This window comes from Pinus tabuliformis, chromosome 8 (assembly GCF_031772625.1).
Source record: "Pinus tabuliformis cultivar Carrire ecotype Pingquan chromosome 8, CPIR1, whole genome shotgun sequence".
NCBI classification, from domain to species: domain Eukaryota; kingdom Viridiplantae; phylum Streptophyta; class Pinopsida; order Pinales; family Pinaceae; genus Pinus; species Pinus tabuliformis.
Window position 1 is genome coordinate 276,926,800 of NC_142294.1, and position 17,167 is coordinate 276,943,966.

The 17,167-nt window shown below is 35.3% G+C and overlaps 1 protein-coding gene across 1 annotated transcript; it reads right to left on the minus strand.

Annotated features, from left to right (window-relative positions):
• Positions 1-14,518: 14,518 nt before the first annotated feature.
• On the minus strand, positions 14,519-15,121 carry LOC149235204 (RING-H2 finger protein ATL78-like). Its single transcript, XM_089368486.1, has one exon. It carries the CDS (start codon positions 15,119-15,121, stop codon positions 14,519-14,521), a length of 603 nt encoding a protein of 200 aa, XP_089224612.1.
• Between the last annotated feature and the right edge of the window lie 2,046 nt (positions 15,122-17,167).

Consider the following 17,167-nt stretch of genomic DNA (forward strand, 5'->3'; position numbering starts at 1 on the left):
CTGTAAAGCAAATAACTGATACTGGAAAATGAATGTTTCAGACTGACTCAAACCACTAGACAAACCTTCAGAGACTAAAAAGATTTATAAACCTTGAAAATTGCAATATATACGCGACTGTACTGAAGTACAGATTGCGTGTATATGCGACTATATTTGAGGAAACCTGCGTATACGGGGGTTCACTCAAAGAAACAAGCGTATATATGCCTCTGTATCTAATAAAAACAGCGTATATGAAAAGCTTCAAGAAAAATAAAAAAAACAAACTGAAGAAACTGGCAAAGCTTAAAGTTCAAGAACAGACCAAACAGTAACAGCAAGTAGACAAGGCAGCTGAGCCCTGATTGGCTTGAAAAATAACCAAACTAGGAACAACAAGAGTGTTGTCCCCAATGGAGTCGCCAATTCTGATAGAGGGAATTGCTCCCCTAGGGTTTTTTGGGTTGAAACTCTAGCAGACTGAAAGTTATCTATTCAAAGAAACATGCATTCATACAACCATTATGCTATTGTAAGCAAATTCTATGATAAGGGTACATACCTTTGGTCCTACGTTTGAGAAGGCCCTTAGGGTCCAAACCCTTCTTGGAGTTCCCTTCTTCTCTTTTGTCCTGCAAAACAACCATTCAAAGAACATAGCAGTACATGCACAAAACTTATAAAGAAACCATCTTCATGTTATAAAGAAAGGTAGTTAGTTATGAAATCCAAACGACCATTTACATATGAACTCAAACATGAATATCATTAACATAAAGAAGATTCATTTCGGGAACCAAGACATGTGTTTCTTTTATTATAGACAAATAAAGTACATAAAAAGGAATATTTTCACCTGAGTCACCTTCAGCAGGCTCCAAGAAAAGCTTCCTTCCGGATCCGTTTCTGCCTCAAGCCTCTAACAAACTCCTTCCACGACTCTCTCCATGATGTCATAAATAGTGGATGAACATCAACACACAAGGACATAAAGGTTTCCTGTACAAAATGGGGGAGGTGCAGAAGGCACAAGGGACTTCAGACCTGGTCAAGGGAAAAATCTCAGCATAATAACCTTTCTCTCCCTTCTCTCCTTTCTCTCTTCCCTAGGCCTTCCCTTTGAGGTCTTTTTATACCATCTCCAAAGTACTGTTTTAGTTAGGAGTTGGTTGGGAACAGTTGGGACATGGGCACTAATAGGTGATCAGCAGGTAACTCGCGATCTCCACCCGAAAATAAGGAGTGTTATATTTTTTTAAGTGTTTTAATACATACACGCTGGTTGGCTATACACATACCTGTGTATACACGCGTTTAACTCAGGGCAATGTCGCGTATAAGGGATAAAACACTATTTTTTAAATTTTAGGACCAGGTCTGGAAGGAGGGGTTGCCATAGGCCATGAGTACAGCATCAAAAACCATAAAAGTGAGATTTGGAGCTATAACAGAAACAGTTGATGCACATGACCACAAGCTAGCCACAGGGGTGCGTGACACTCGAAAAGAAATGATGAAGGTTCAGTTGGGGTTGAACCTGTAGATCACAGAGTTGAAGTTGAAGGCCCAGCCTTCAACTCCACCACAAGTGAAGGAGAAGCGGGTGACCGCTGTCATGGAAGAAGTAGCAGTGATGGACAACATGGTAGCAGACTGGACGAAAATTTTGGAGCATTTGTTTGAGATCCTGACATGCTTGCAGGAGGACCCGAATGTACAACGACTAGAAATAGAAGTACGTGAGATACAATAGTGCTATGATGAAGTCAAGGGAAGAGTGTGAAAAACTGTGCTATCACAAATACCTGCAATGTTATAGGAGGCCAAGCAGTTGAAAGAATAGGTGGATGCAGCACTACAAAAGGAAGCAGTGTTGAAGGCACAATTGAAACCCTAGCTGGATGAGGCTTACACGGTAACAAGACCTATTGAAGGAAATATTGTCACTCTGCAAGCAACTCACCAAAACATTTAGGCTGATAGTTGAGGAGCAGTGACTGAGCAGATGGTTCAAGACGCTAAGCAGATGGTCGCAAAGTGCACGATTGAGGTTGTGGTCATACGAGTTGAGCAAGAAGGGCTTCGTGCAAAGATCTCCATACTTGTCGAGTGACTCGAGGGCGAGTCACGATGTTTGTGTTGGGGGCCTATTGGGAAAGGGATCCCCCAAGGATAGTTTTGGGGCTAAAAGCCTAGTTTGGGCCAAATGTTGTAATAAAATGTAAAGTCTCTGCATTTTGTGGTCGCGGAGTGCGAAGGTGTCATGAGTCATAAAGGGTTGTGCGTCATTATTTTTTTAAATTAAAGTCGGTTGTAAAAGATCTACCCATGGTCTACGGACCATGTGATTGTATAAAAATAGCTAAGTAAGTAATCTCTAAGTAGTTAAGATAACTTTTGGGGGAAGTCAGATAGTCATAGCTTTGATTAAGAAGTCCAGGTTTCGAGTCGTAGTCTAGGCAGAGGCTCTGGAGCTATGTGCGTAGAGGCCTAGGGTGGAAGTCCACAACTGAGTGTGTGGACCCCTACAACTATGTGCGGAGGGCAGATACAGTCTATAATCATCTGAAGATATCAACAAAGAAGATCTATTTACAAACTATGTGTCTTTATTCCATGTTAATGCATCTTGTCATATTGTATATGAATTCCATTTATAATACTTATATTACGTGCAAATGTATGTAATTACGTTGGATAATTGAATACAAATAAGGATATCTGTGTACACGGTGCTAACTGTGATTGTTTAGAATGATAATTAAATAGTTAAGGATAATTTGGGAATCTGTTCTATATGCTACTTTTGCAGCACGAAAGTACCTAAGCCACTGGTTAGGGCTGCGCGAAGGCCAATCGTACCCTTCACGAAGGTACTAAAGGCTAGAGTATAGGTCTAGTTGGGTGAGCCCTAGAACTAAGTGACATGCACAAAAGCAGGAATAGAAGGAATAAACTGACATACAACTGTCTTAGGGTGTGGAAACTTGGTTCCAGTATACCTCCATATTTTTTTGAGTGAGACTTCTATCCATGCTTCGCAGGCTGATGCCAAAAGGTCCAATAGTGTGGGGACTTTTTTGGCTAACTAACGTTGAACCTGGGTTAGGCCCCACCAAGCCAACAATAGTCGAACTATAAGAGACATAAATAAGCCTAAACAAGCCAACACTTAGTTGATTTCATCTTTCTGGAGAACCTATTAGTTGCTGGAGCCAGAGACCAATTATTAACGACTCCCATAACAAAGATATAGTTATAAGGAAACCCTAGAGGATTGGTTCCTGTAACTTTAATTAAATACGCGTTACGATTAGGAGTAGGGGTTGTCAAATACTAAAGAAAGGGAATTTCCCATTGCCCAGATCCATCAATTCAACGAAATTCTAGCCTGAATAACATAGAGGACCAAAAATCCTAGACATCCCAAAGCCTGTAACTCATTTTAATAAAGTGTTGGGGAAAACCCACCAAGGGACAGGTCCAAGGAAGACAAAATTTTCTTCATCACCTGTTGTTGTCAACCTCAAGGATAATTAAAGAAAAGCATTGAGGTATGGGTCCCGGACTAAGTGGGTGCATCGACGAGCTTACGTGTTGCCACAGGTGGCAGAACTAGAAGGTTTTTCAAATTATTTTCTTTAGTGGAGATCTGGGGTAAGGGGACATATAGTCCTCCCCAATCCTATTTTCATGTTTTTTCCTTTGCAAATCCTCTTGCTGTGTTAAAGCCTCCTATTATGTATTTTAACATGGATTTTGATCATGGAGGTAAAAGTAGCACTGATTTACAGAACCCAATCCTTGAAGGGGTTTCTTTAAATAAAACTTGGGTACATTTGCATCAAGTGGTATTAAAGCAGACCATGTGTCTACTTTAGGAACATGAGAATAAATCATGTTGTCAGGGGTTGAGATAGGTGTTGGACGAGGCACAAGGGAACAAGGACAAAGATAGTTTTCCAATAGAGATGTTTTGAGAGAAATGAAATGATTGGAAGAAAGAATGGTAGCGATGGAAACTGGTCAACACAGAGACCAGAGCTAGGTGATGTGTGTTCAAAATAACATGAGACTTCAAAGGAAGAGATAGTAGATGAACTAATGAAATCTAAGGTCCTAAGGATAATGTTGGGTTCAGTAGTGAAGCAAAAACCATATATATCATCCTACACAGGTAGTATGAATCCATAGATATTGATTGGTTGAATTACAAATATGGATATGTTCTCTGAATATGAAGAAATGGAGGAAAGATAGGTGATGTTTGTAGTGAAAAAACTTAAAGGACATGAAACTCTTTGGTTTGATGGAGTGAAAAAAAAAAGGAGAGGAATGAACGAATAGAAGATAATGAATTGGGACAAAATGGTAGCATAGCTTAGAGGTAAGCTTCTACCCAAATATTACCATCTAAATTTATTCAGAAGAATAAAAAATATGAGACAAAGATGTATCATGGTTATGGAATATACAAAAGAGTATTATAAGGTGAATATTAGAGCTGGATATGTGGAAGATTCTGCAGACAAGACTGCAAGGTACATCAATGGAATTAGATTGGAAATCCAAGATGAAATCGGAATACGCTCACCAAGGACAGTATAAGAGGCTTACCAGATGGACCTATAGCCAGAGGATAAACTTGCAAGGAAACAAGACAGGAGACTTAAAGGTGTTACTGGAAGTAGAGGGAAACAAAAAAGTATAGCAATATCTATTGGACCAAAATATAGGGCTAGTAACTATTATCCACAACAACAGTAAGAGGGGGAGTCCAGAGGCTGGAGATAATTTTCCAGAGGACAAGGAAGAGGAAGGAAAGAGGTTCATTGCTAAATGTGTGGCAAGATTTGAAACGTGGAATATGATTGTCTAAAGAATAGAGAACCGAGCCAAAGGAATGTTATTACAACTCAACTAGAAGAGGTGGAGGAAGTGGTGAAAGAAGTAGAGAATGTGCCAGAGATAGGAAAAGCTCTAATGATAAAGAAGGTGTTGACAAAAAAAGAGAACGAAGTTGTTGAGAGAGCCTAGAAGAAATATTTATTTAGGATTGTTTGCAAGATCCAAGGTAAGTGTTGCAAAGTTGTGATTGATAGTGGTAGAAGAAATAATCTAGTGTCTACAGAGATTCTAGAGAAGTTTGAATTGAAGAAGTAAAAACACCCAACACCCTATAAGAAATCTTCATTTTTGAAGTTAGAGTTGGTGAATCTAGGATCTTTGATTTCTAGAGAAGTATTGAAAATGGATCTAGGTAAGGTGAAAACTTTCGTCTAATGGACCTCCCCTAAAAGTGTTTTTGAAGTTAAGAGTTTTCATCATTTGACGTGAAGTTTATTAGAAGTTTCAACAAGATAAGCACACCAATTGTACAGACAGTAAAGAAAAAACAAAAACCATTTAGGTGGACTCATGAAGTTCAAAGAGGATTTCAAATGTTGATAAGGAAGATTATAGAGCAACTAGTACTTTCTCTTCCATATTTCATTACGACATTTCAAGTGAAAATTGATGCCAACAATGATGTGATTGGAGCAATTCTTAGTCAGAGGACATGCCTATAGCCTATCTTAGTGAGAACTTGAATGAAGTGAGAAGAACGTAAACTAACTATGAAAATGAATTCTATGCAGTAGTTTAAACTCATAAGAAATATAGGCATTATTTGTTGACTAGGGAATTTATTTTAGACATTGACAATCGTGCTCTTTAGTATATAATGTAGAAACCCAAATTGATCTAGAAACATATTAAGTGGGTTGATTACTTGACAAGTGTTACTTTTTTGTTAAAGCACATTAGTGCCCAATCTAATAAAATTGCAGATGCTTTGAGCATAAGACAAATTTTATTACAAGAAAGTAAAATTCAAGTGTTGAGATTTTAATTCATAAAGGAGTTGTATGAGAAGGATGTAGACTTGAAGGAGGCCTTTGAAGCTTGTAAGAGTCCATATTCCCATGATAGAAGTCCATGGTTTGATTATATGCTTCAATATGGAATGCTCTTTAAAAATGGTTACATGTGCATTCCAAATTGTTCTATGAGGGAGAACATGACCAAGAAGAAACATAGGGGAGGCCTTGGGGGACATTTTAGTAAAGACAAGACATATTACCTACCAAAGAGATTATTACTGGCCAAAGATGAGATTCGATGTGTAGAAGTTTGTGAAGAGGTGTAGAACCTGTCAGCATGCCAAGGGAAGAAGCCAAAACGTGAGATTATGTACCCAATTTTTAATTCTAGAGATATCTTGGCATTCAGTAAGTATGAATATGTTCTTAGGATTGCCTAAAACACATAAAGGTAATGATTATGTCTTTGTGGTTGTAGATAGATTTTAAAAAGGGTCTCATTTTACTCCTTTCTCTAATACTAGTGATGCTAGCCATATTTCTAACTTGTTCTTTAAATAGGCAGTGAGGTTGCATGGGATTTCTAAGAGCATTGTTTCAGACAGGGACACTAAATTCTTGGGAGAATTCTGGAGGACATAGTGGAAGAAATTTGGCACAAAACTTCATTTTAGCTCAGCATATCACTCACAGATTGATGGTAAAACTAAATTCGTGACCAAAAGCAATAGTTAGTTCCATCGGAAAAAATAATTTCTAATAGTTGAACCTTTACAACTATAGAAGATTTTGGACAAGAGATTGATCAAGAAGACTGGGGATAAAGACTACTTTGAGTACTTGGTTAAATTGAATAATTTTCGAGTGAAAGAAGAAACTTGGATGACCACCACAGTGATACAGAAAGTGGCAAATCCACTAAAGAAGTCATGGGAAAGAGCTCATGCAATTTTTGTGCATTGGGACTATGATCCAAGGTCATTCGTAATTCTCATTGACCAATAGGTCAAAATATTTTACTAGAGGAGTTGGTTCCTCAATGAGTGGATTGTTAGGCTAATTTTTTTCTAAATTTTCCATGTACTTCTCTAAATTAGAAAATCTATTGTAGTGGTTGTATTTTAATTAAATATTTCTAAACTAGTCCTCAGATACTATCTTCCATGAGATGAACCGAATGAATGTAATCATATATTGCTTGATTAATGAAAAAATGGGAGAGGCAATGTGTTTGGATTGAAATTTATGCCTTCAAAGAGCTCGATATCGAATCCCAAACCTTCTGCAATCCATTTTTATTTCCTCATAAATATGTGTGACTATGGTTTTAATTAACTCATTTGAAATCCATAAGATCTTTCCGATCAAGTCAGAGTAGTTGAAGGAGGACAAGGAAGAGATAGGAGTTTCCTAAAGGAGTCACATAGACGGACAGAGAAGCCTAAAGAGAAAAACAATACCGAAAGGAGTCGAACTAGCGGAGACATTAATAGGCCTAAATAGGCGAACACTTAATCGATTTCATCTTTTTGGAGAATTCATTAGTTATCGTAACCCGAGACCATTTACTATTGAATCTGTAGCAAGGAGATAGTAAGAAGGAAAACCTGGAGGATCGGATCCCGTAACTTTGATTAAATAAGCACTAGGATTAGGAGTCAAGAGTGTCACGTGTCGGATACAGGGAGTTTCCCGTCACCTGGATTCGTTAGTTGGAGGAAATTCTAGCCCAGAAAACCCAGAGGCTTGGAAATCCCGGACAACGTAGTGCCCGTAACTCTTTTTATAAAGCGTCAGGGAAAGCCCATCAACGGAAAGGCGCATGGAATGCAAAATATTCTTCATCACCCGAAGCTGTCAAACCCTGGGATAATTAAGACAAAGCACTAGGATGTGGGTCCCAGACTAAGTGGGTGTGTCGACGAGGTTTTGTGTGGCGACAGATGGCCAACGTGAAAGGTTGACAAATCAGAATGTTTTTTAAATTATTTTTTTTAGTTGAGATATGAGGTCCCAAATTCATGGAATTACAATCCTCCCTGATGTTGTATTCGTGCTATTTCCTTTATAAATTATGCCACTGTGTTAAAGTCTCCCACTACGCATTTTAACGGAGATTTTGATCCCAAAGGTAGAAAGTAGCACTGAATTAAGGAACCAACTCCTTAAATGGGTCAATTTAAGAAAATCTCTAGTAGATTTGCATTATTATTATAAGATTTTTTTATTGTTGAGGCCTCTATTTTATTCAATTTCCTCTATTTTCTCTCAATTTCCATCTCATGCAAAGCTCTAACCTTTCATCTCCCTTCTCTCGTATTTTCCTTTATTTTCATAAATAAAATGCCAATTAATGTCTCTTTTCCTTTTCAATGTTGTTTCCAACTTCCTTACCCATAATAAACCAAATGAACACTCACTAGGATGTTCTTCCAAACATTCATCTTGGAATACATGTCCCATAACCTTGGTCTTATTTTTCCTTTATTAACTTCATTACATTAACTTTTAATGTGGGTTGTTACAGTTGTATACTTTTTCTCATTATTCTAAGATTTGAATTGCTTGTAGGAATGAAGTCGATCACTAAAGGAGATAATTGATGCATTGTAACATTTTATCGTTATAGGAACACACCAACTATATTAGCGCTTATTAATTCATCTAGGTTAGGGTTTTTTATTTTGTTGTTTTTTCATTGGGACACTTACTGAAAGGTGTTATCTTGTATTGCCAATTTTCTCAAGAAACTATAAGCTTTACCTATAGATACTTTGCAAAGTTTGTTTCTTAGAGATTAAGGGGCTTTGCAATAGGTACCCTAGAGGAAAGATACCCCATAGAATTCTCCTTTGAATGTAGTTTTATTTTCTAACATATTCAATGGGTGAATTTTAACGAAGTTGAGACATGGAGATAGCCATATAAACCATCAACCTACAGCCAGACAAAAGGATTATTGTTGTGGCCCCTTAGGTAACCACTACATATGTTATGTAGTGACCTTATTCCTTGTCATATTGCTAGAAAGTTGTTTTATTTGAATGTAAGATTATTTGTTATAGCATAAATTCATTAATATATTTGCACATATAATGTAGTGCATCAAATATTATGTTCCTAGACTAGAAAAGTAAGGTTATGAATTTGACGTAAGTAAATTCAACCAATAGTGGATTCATTAATATTGTATTTGAATCCTTTATTGAGGAGATAAGAATCAATTATGCTATAAAAATCTAGAGGCTTGTTTTAAACCATATAAATCCTTTTTTAACATGAAATTTTAGCGCTTGAGCCTTGACTTCATATCCTACACAGTGATCTATATAAACTTTTGTCTTCAAGATCCCATTTAAAAATGTTGATTTTGTATGCAATTGTTAAATTGGCCAATGATTTTTTGTTGTTTTTGATAATATTACTATGACAATGTCCAACCATGCTACTAGGGTGATTTTTTCATCATAACATACTCAAAATGGTTGTGTAAATCCATTTGATACAAATCTAATTGTATGCCTTTCAAGTTTCCCTTTTTCATTAAACTTGGTCTTATATACCCATATAACTCTAAAGCTTAATTTTCCTACTGGTAGATCCACAATAATCCATGTGTCATGGTCTTATAACGATGCAATTTCTTCATTCATAGCTTTAACCCATCTTTATTTTTCACTAATTCTTCAAATGTATCGGTTGGCAAGAGAGTAAGGAAAAATGCACTTGTTCATTATCTATCTACTCATAAATTTCTCTCAAACTTTTTATTTTCTACTAAATGGAGGGATCAAGTTCACTACTCGATGATGGACTATGTGCATTCTAGCCTTCTTGGTTTTCCTCTTTTGTTGGATCGTGTAGTTGTGGAAGTCATTGTCTTGTAGGTTATTCCACTTATGTTTCTTCACTTTCTTTGAATGCATATTGGGAAGCTTTATTTAAATCTGTTCTATTATATTGATCATTCCATGCTCGATGTTGAAATAATTTAATATTTCTTGAAATATTTGTTTCCTTGGTGACAAGATTCAACAATCTATATTGCTTGGACTCTTTACTATAACCATAAAATATGAAATTTTCACTCCTATCATCCAATTTCCTTCCCGTTTCTTCTAGAACATAGGCTACATAACTAAATATTCTCACATGTGATATAATTGTGTTCATACTACTCCAAGCTTCTAAGGGTACTATTTCATGGACTCTTGTGGTCGTACATATATTCAAAATATAAACTAAGCATGCTATTGCTTCTGCCCATTACTCATTTGGAAAATTATTTTCCTTCAATATGCTTCTGGCCATATCATTATGGTATGATTTCTCCTTTGTACTACATTTTTTTTTGGAGTGTACCATGTTGTAAATTTCTTTTTGATAGCTTTCTCTTTGCAACATGTAGAAAATTATCTATAATCATATTCATCTTGTCCATTTGATGTTAATACTTTAATTTTCTTGTCACCTTGCTTCTTTGCAAGGACTTTAAATTGCTTGAAATTTTCAAATGTATTAAAGTTGTTTTTTATGAAAAAGGCCCACATCATTCTTCTTAAATCATCAATATAGGTTCAAAAGTGAAAGGTTCCACCTATTGAATAAGTTTTCATTGAACCATAAAGGTTTGTGCATACTAGCTCAATTGGACTTAAGGCTTTATAGCGAGCAACATTTGCAAAATTGCTTCTTTAGTGTTTGAAAAGGATACAACTTTCACATGGATTATGATGAAATATGTCATCGGTAGACTTAGGACCATAAGCTTCCTTTGCAAAAGATCAATACTATTAAAAATTAAATGGCCATATCTACGATTCCATTACCAAGTTTCATTTGAACTTGTTACAAACTAACCATATGATAATGACTTCTTCAGAATATGATAATGACAGCTTGTCATCTCTCATGGAAAAAAGACATCCTAATTTTAGCCGTTTGGATACTTGTTATGAATATTTTACTAAGCGACCTATCAAGAGCTGTTTCAAACTTTATAAATAATAGACATCATGATTTTGTTTCAAACTTAATAAATTTACACTTAATAAGTTTTGTTTCCAACATTATACATAATAGACATCATGATTTTCTCTCTTTCCATTCTTCTTGTTTATAACTATAGCAACACCTTCTCCTAAGGGATTAACAAGATGATCATCATCCAATCTAATTTGAGATTTAATTACTTCATCAAACCTTAAAAAGAAAAAAAACATATTTTTTACCTATCGTATGATTACTGCAATCACCATCTACTAAGCAAATATCTTCATTATTGTTTTGTTATTGAACAAGAAAGAAACATGAAAGATTTTGTAAATTCACGAGTACTTGAAATATGTGTGTTTCTTCAAATTTCGATGTTTATTCCATCATTCCCTTTCAAAATGTCCATACTTTTTACAATGATAACATTGCATATTTGACTTGTCCATCCTTCATCTTCCTTTGTTCTTTTTGTCTCTTCTTCAACAATTCTGACGTTAATCCTACGGTTGTTTAGGCTAACTGGCTACATCATTTATGTTGCTACAATATCCTCTTCCTCTTCCTCCTCTACTTATATTACCTCAACCTCTTCTACTAATTGTAGCTTGAGTTTGAAAGATTGTTTCTAATAAGTCATTGTTACCTTTAATTCTTGACTCATGATTTAACATTGATCCTATCAATCCTTCAATTGAAAATTGAGTCAATTTTTTACATTCTTCTATTGTTGTCATGAGCATGTCAAATGAAGGTGAGGGACTTCTAAGAGTTTTCTCAACCAAATTTTTATTGGTGACACCATTTGTATGAGTTATAGGTTAATATACTACCTCCATTTTGAGTCATAAACTGATCTATAGTTTCAATATCAATCATTTCCAACTTTTCAAACTTCTTCCTAGGGACCTAAAGCTTTGCATTCTTAACCTTATCTTTTCCTTGGTATGGTTTTTCAAAAATTTTCCAACATTGGCGTGCATCAAATTATTGTTGGAATGTTAGGGAATATGGATTATTGAATTCTATTTTGAAGATTCCATAGTGCTATCAAATCCTTTATTTTGCTCTTTGTAAGAGGAATTATTTGGTCAATGGTCATTGCTACTAAGTTTGCAGCTTCATGTTTTTCATATTTTGTAACAACAACTTCACAACATTCCAAATTATTCAAAAACAAGTTCCTCTTAATTGCTCGTGTTTCATAATTTACATCATTCTTTATGGGATCCTATATGTTCTAATTGCATGTTGAAGCAATAATTGGTTTCTATAACGACACCCCCTTATTTTGGATTGGAGGGATTCTCCTCGGCTTTCAACTCACTAGAACCAAAAATGAATTCTTAAAACCTCTTAAACCTTGGCACAATTATGATTTCTCCCTATAATACTTTGAGTGGTATATATGGTAACAACTCCACAAAAAGAATCTCAGTGCATGTAGATCTAATGGTGGCTCCATAGAGAAACTGGGATGTGTCATAGAGGCACAACTCCACAAAGAAACCTTGTTAATATTTGACATATATGACCTGTCTCTTAACCATTGTTCCCGAGCAAATAAGACTCATGGAAACTTTATGGCTTTGCCGTATATGGAAATTTACTTTTATTTTTTGTTTTTGTTGCCTTATATGGTGTCTACTTCTTATGTTCAAGATGACTTGTCATTGATTACAACAAAAATGGTAGCCCTTGCCAAAAGAATCAATATAAATTATAATGCCTTAACTGTGGGGTGGGAAAATATTTAGATTGGCTTGAGACAAATATTAAAATGCCAAGAAGAGAAAGAAAAGAAAAAACCTTCAACATCACCTCCATCTTTCAAAGGCTCTCTTTAGCTTGATGGATCGACTTGTGACTCTAATACTATGCTAGATTTTAAGAGGAAGAGTGAGAAAACACAGTAAAACATAGTTAACCTGTTTGAAAAAAAATGGAGCTTCAAAGCTCTTCTAACATTAAGATACCACTTTTCTACAACATGCCAAATAGTTGTTACATAGAGAATATATAAAACTATTCCTTTGATTCAATCTAACACTTTGTTTAATAATATTTCTCATTGTTGCAAACTAGAATACACTACGCTACCAAAACCAATAATATCCACTAAATAAAGTACTTAACAACCTCAAGATATAATCAACAATTACATTCAGCAATGTAACAATCCAACTGTCAATTTATTCATGCCAAAGAATTGATTTCCTTGTTGCTTCCTTGTTCTCGATGAAATATATGTACAACTACCCATTTGCAGCCGTGGTGAGATGGTCTTATGAATGAAATTGGCATTGCACATTTTCCATTCCTCACTTGACGAAAACTTGCATAGCTTTCTGGATCAACTCACGGACACAACATTTCTCCTTACTATTATACATCATTTGTTCCATTTGGTGATGTCAAAATGCTCTTATCTTTGAGCATAAAATTGCAGTGGTAAGGGATGTTGTCATCAAATTGGTGACACTCTCTCAAAAACAAGGTTGACATTAAACAAGAAGTCACTCGAAAGATCACTTTTCGAGACACTACACAGCGCTATCTTGTGGGGTATTTCAATGGGGACTTCTAGAACAGGAAATGTGGTTGTGGGGCAATCATAATCTTGGAGATGGGAAAATATTTCCATTTTTGGTGGGAGGGGGGACAAGAGATGAAAGTTGTGCCCGAAATCATTGCCTTTTGTGCAGTTCTCATAGGTGCAAAATGGTTGGGACTTGAGGATATTATGATCTATGGGGACACGAAGGGCATCATCGAGTGGGTAAAGGACAACACTCTTTTTAATCCTCCCATCCTTGTTAACTTGATGAGGAAAATTCGACTATTAGTAAGCTCCTTTCATCACATTGCTTTTGGTCACATATACAAGAACAAAATCATATTGTTGACCTCCTCTCAAAAAGAGGAATCAAAAAGGAATCTCGATAAGATACAATTTGTTGCTTATGAACATGTACTGTGATTAATGTTAGATATATCATCCACTCACATGATCTATTGAAAGTAAGGGACTTTTTGATAATATGGATAAACTCTTTCTTAGTATATTTTTGCTATTAATCAATGTTTCTTGTTAGAAGGCATGGCATCTAGATTGGGACAGGGTTTTTTTAGAGATATATAGCCACATGCCATGAAAATAGAACAATATAATTATAAAAATAACTCAGACATGTATATAACAGTTGAGGAAAATACTAGATCCTATAGAAATATTCAAATCATCTCATGAATTATGTATTCTCTTTTTAGAAAAACTAACCAAAAAAAACATTTTTCCTTCTGAAAAAAATAAACTAACTACCATACCGCTGTAAACTAGATCCTATAGAAATATTCAGATCATCTCATGAATTATGTATTCTCTTTTTAAAAAGCTAATAAAAAAACATTTTTTCCTTCTGAAAAAAATAAACTACCATACCGCTGCTATTACAGCGCCAAACATTAATATCTCGACTTTAGAAATCATTATCTCGATTGCGTATGAGATACCCCTCCTAACTATGCCTCAATACAATCTTCGATGGTATTTCCAACTAGAGATTGCGCACGTCGTTCATATATGCGAAGATTAAGCTACTTTTTTACATAGCTAAGATACTCTAGGCAACCGTGGAGGAATCGTAGTTCCGTCTTCTTCTGGAGTTATTTCCATGGTTTCAGTTCCTAGCCGAAATTGCCTCCGTTGAATCGGTGGCCTCTATGACTCTATGCATGGCGTTATTTGATTCGGTGGCTTCAGCGATTGCAGCGCCTTCTGGCTTATTAATATGGAGATTCGGACAACGTCTACACACGGGACACGAATAACACGAAACAAGCCATTCGTCTATGCATTCCAAATGGAAACCATGATTGCACATTGGCAGAACTCTCACCTTTTCTCCTTCTGAAAATTCGGCCAAGCAGATCGGACAATCCGTGTCCACGCGGGGTGGCTTCGAGCTATCAGCGTAAACAAGGACCGGCAGTGCTTTCATGGCCTCTTTCAATCTACTGTTCACCACCTGAATAGACACTTCATCGGATGCGTCAAGCATGGTGCGCCTGCTACACCGCAGGGTACAACTAATAAACAAGGTGAGGCCTATCCCGGAGATTAGAGCACAGAGTAAAGCGACGGTAACGACCACTACATCGGAGTCAAAATTAGGATTGTCCATTGAAGAACTAGAACTCCGCATGTGCTCCGCGCCGGTAGGAGAAGATGAAGGAGGAAAAACCAACAAGTTTCTGTGACCAGACAATGGAAAGTAGCTCATTATTCTGTACTGAGCTTAAATTGCTAGAAGGAATAAATGAAACAATTAATCTAGAATTTGGTTAGTACATATGGCTAGCTAGATAAAGAGAGAACTTAGGAATAAGAAACAGGGGCAACAAAATGAATACTAATTCCGCCCTTCTATCATTTGAGAAAAAAGAGAAGAAACAGCGGTAATGTAACTGTGAGCCGTAGATGCCTGGGCATTGCTATGCTACCTGAGTAAGTGTATTTGTAGATGTGCCTGACAACCTCATCCTTAGTAAGTGTATTTGTAGATGTGCCTGACAACCTCATCCTTCTCAGCTTGAAGTTGAGAGTTTGGAAGCGAAGGTGACAAAACATATGAAGTGAGAGTTCTTGGAAGCTAGGGTGATAAAGCGTAGGAAGTGACGCAATGGATATCATTTCTAAGATAGTGTGCTCAATAAAACTCCTTTTTTAAGACCAATGCGCTGAAATTAAATGATTCGATGGGACGTTCTCACGATGAGTCGAATTTGGATACTTACACGACATCCACATTGCCTGGTAGGGAAACGAGTCTTTTTCCGGATGCCCTTTAGATTCATAATCCCTAATGAGCAACCCGTTGAAAATTACAATCCTGGACCTCAATTATTAGTGTCTTATGCGAAGTTGTTTGCACTACATGGAAGTATGTGGCGAAAGAATAATTCTGAGTGTATTGTTTACTTTGATTGAAAAAAATAATAGAACCATTTACTTGAGCTTGACAGATACTTACTTTAAAAGACCAGAGTTATTATGCCTTATAAATTAGAGATTAGTTTCTGTTCAGATAAATATAGAAATTTAAAATATTATTTTTGCGCTAATTAGGTAATTCATGGTTTTATTAAGATTTCAAATAATATGCCTATTTATTTTTATGCCAATTATATCGACATTTAGAGAGAATATTTTTATATGGAAAAGTGTAAGAACTTTGCGACTTTGATAAAAAAAAACGTTTCTGGCTTTAACTTCTTCATTGATTAGTTATAAAAGTGATAAAATTTTTATACGGAAAAGTGTAAGAACTCTGTGACTTTTATGAGAATGATGTTTCTCCCTTTAAACTTTTTATTGATTAGTTATAAAAGTGTTGATCCTATCCATTGTATAGGTATTTCAGACAAGTTATTTATATGCATATAATAAATAAGTTTAGAAATGATCACATTTTTAATGGGAACTTTGTATAAGGAATATGTTTACAAAGTTTATCGTTTTTATTAATAAATATTTTTATTCTTAAACTTATAGTTGATTAGCTATAAAAGCATTCATCTCAATCTTTATTTATATCATTCTTTTTATGGACTATAAAATGTATATGCATTCCCTTTCATTCCCTTTCATATTCACAATAATTAGATAAGATAAATCAAAATAAGGTGAATATACATAATTTTAGAATTGAGACATTACTTTAGGTCCCTAACTTTATTGCATAGTATTAACAACTTGACATTTACAGAAAATCAAGATTTCAGAACAAATAAAACTTGTAAGAAGAGAAAGGGGCCAAAAGTTGAAATTGGGAATGAAGACATCTTGATAAATCCACTAAGGAGTGAGAAAAGGATGTACATGATATATACCAATGTGAGAACCCTCAAATGGGAGGAACCATTGGCCTTTCATATCCACTAAACAATGATACAAATATCCAATATCCAAAGTGGTGACCACTGGTTCATTTAATCTACTTCCTTTCTTGTAATTAACTTCAACAACAACACTCATTTTCCACTTCCAAGAAAATTTGTTGCTTTCTAGTTTAATCATCGTATAGGGTAATAAATCTTTTAGATATATTTTAAATTCATAATACTAATGCAACCATATAAACTAAATAAAAGATTAATGTGAATAAATCTAATATCATTGAAATTATACTTTTCTATAATTAAATTAACATTTTTTTTTGTGTTATTTTTTACAATAATAACTCCTTCCTACTTTAATCATACTTTTTTAGCTTAATTCTTAATCATATTTTTCTATGTCAATGATTTTGAAAAACATAATCTTATTA

What these genes read in the sequence shown, in the direction of transcription:
- LOC149235204 (XM_089368486.1), bottom strand. Translation starts at nt 15,121, where the DNA reads ATGAGCTACTTTCCATTGTCTGGTCACAGAAACTTGTTGGTTTTTCCT.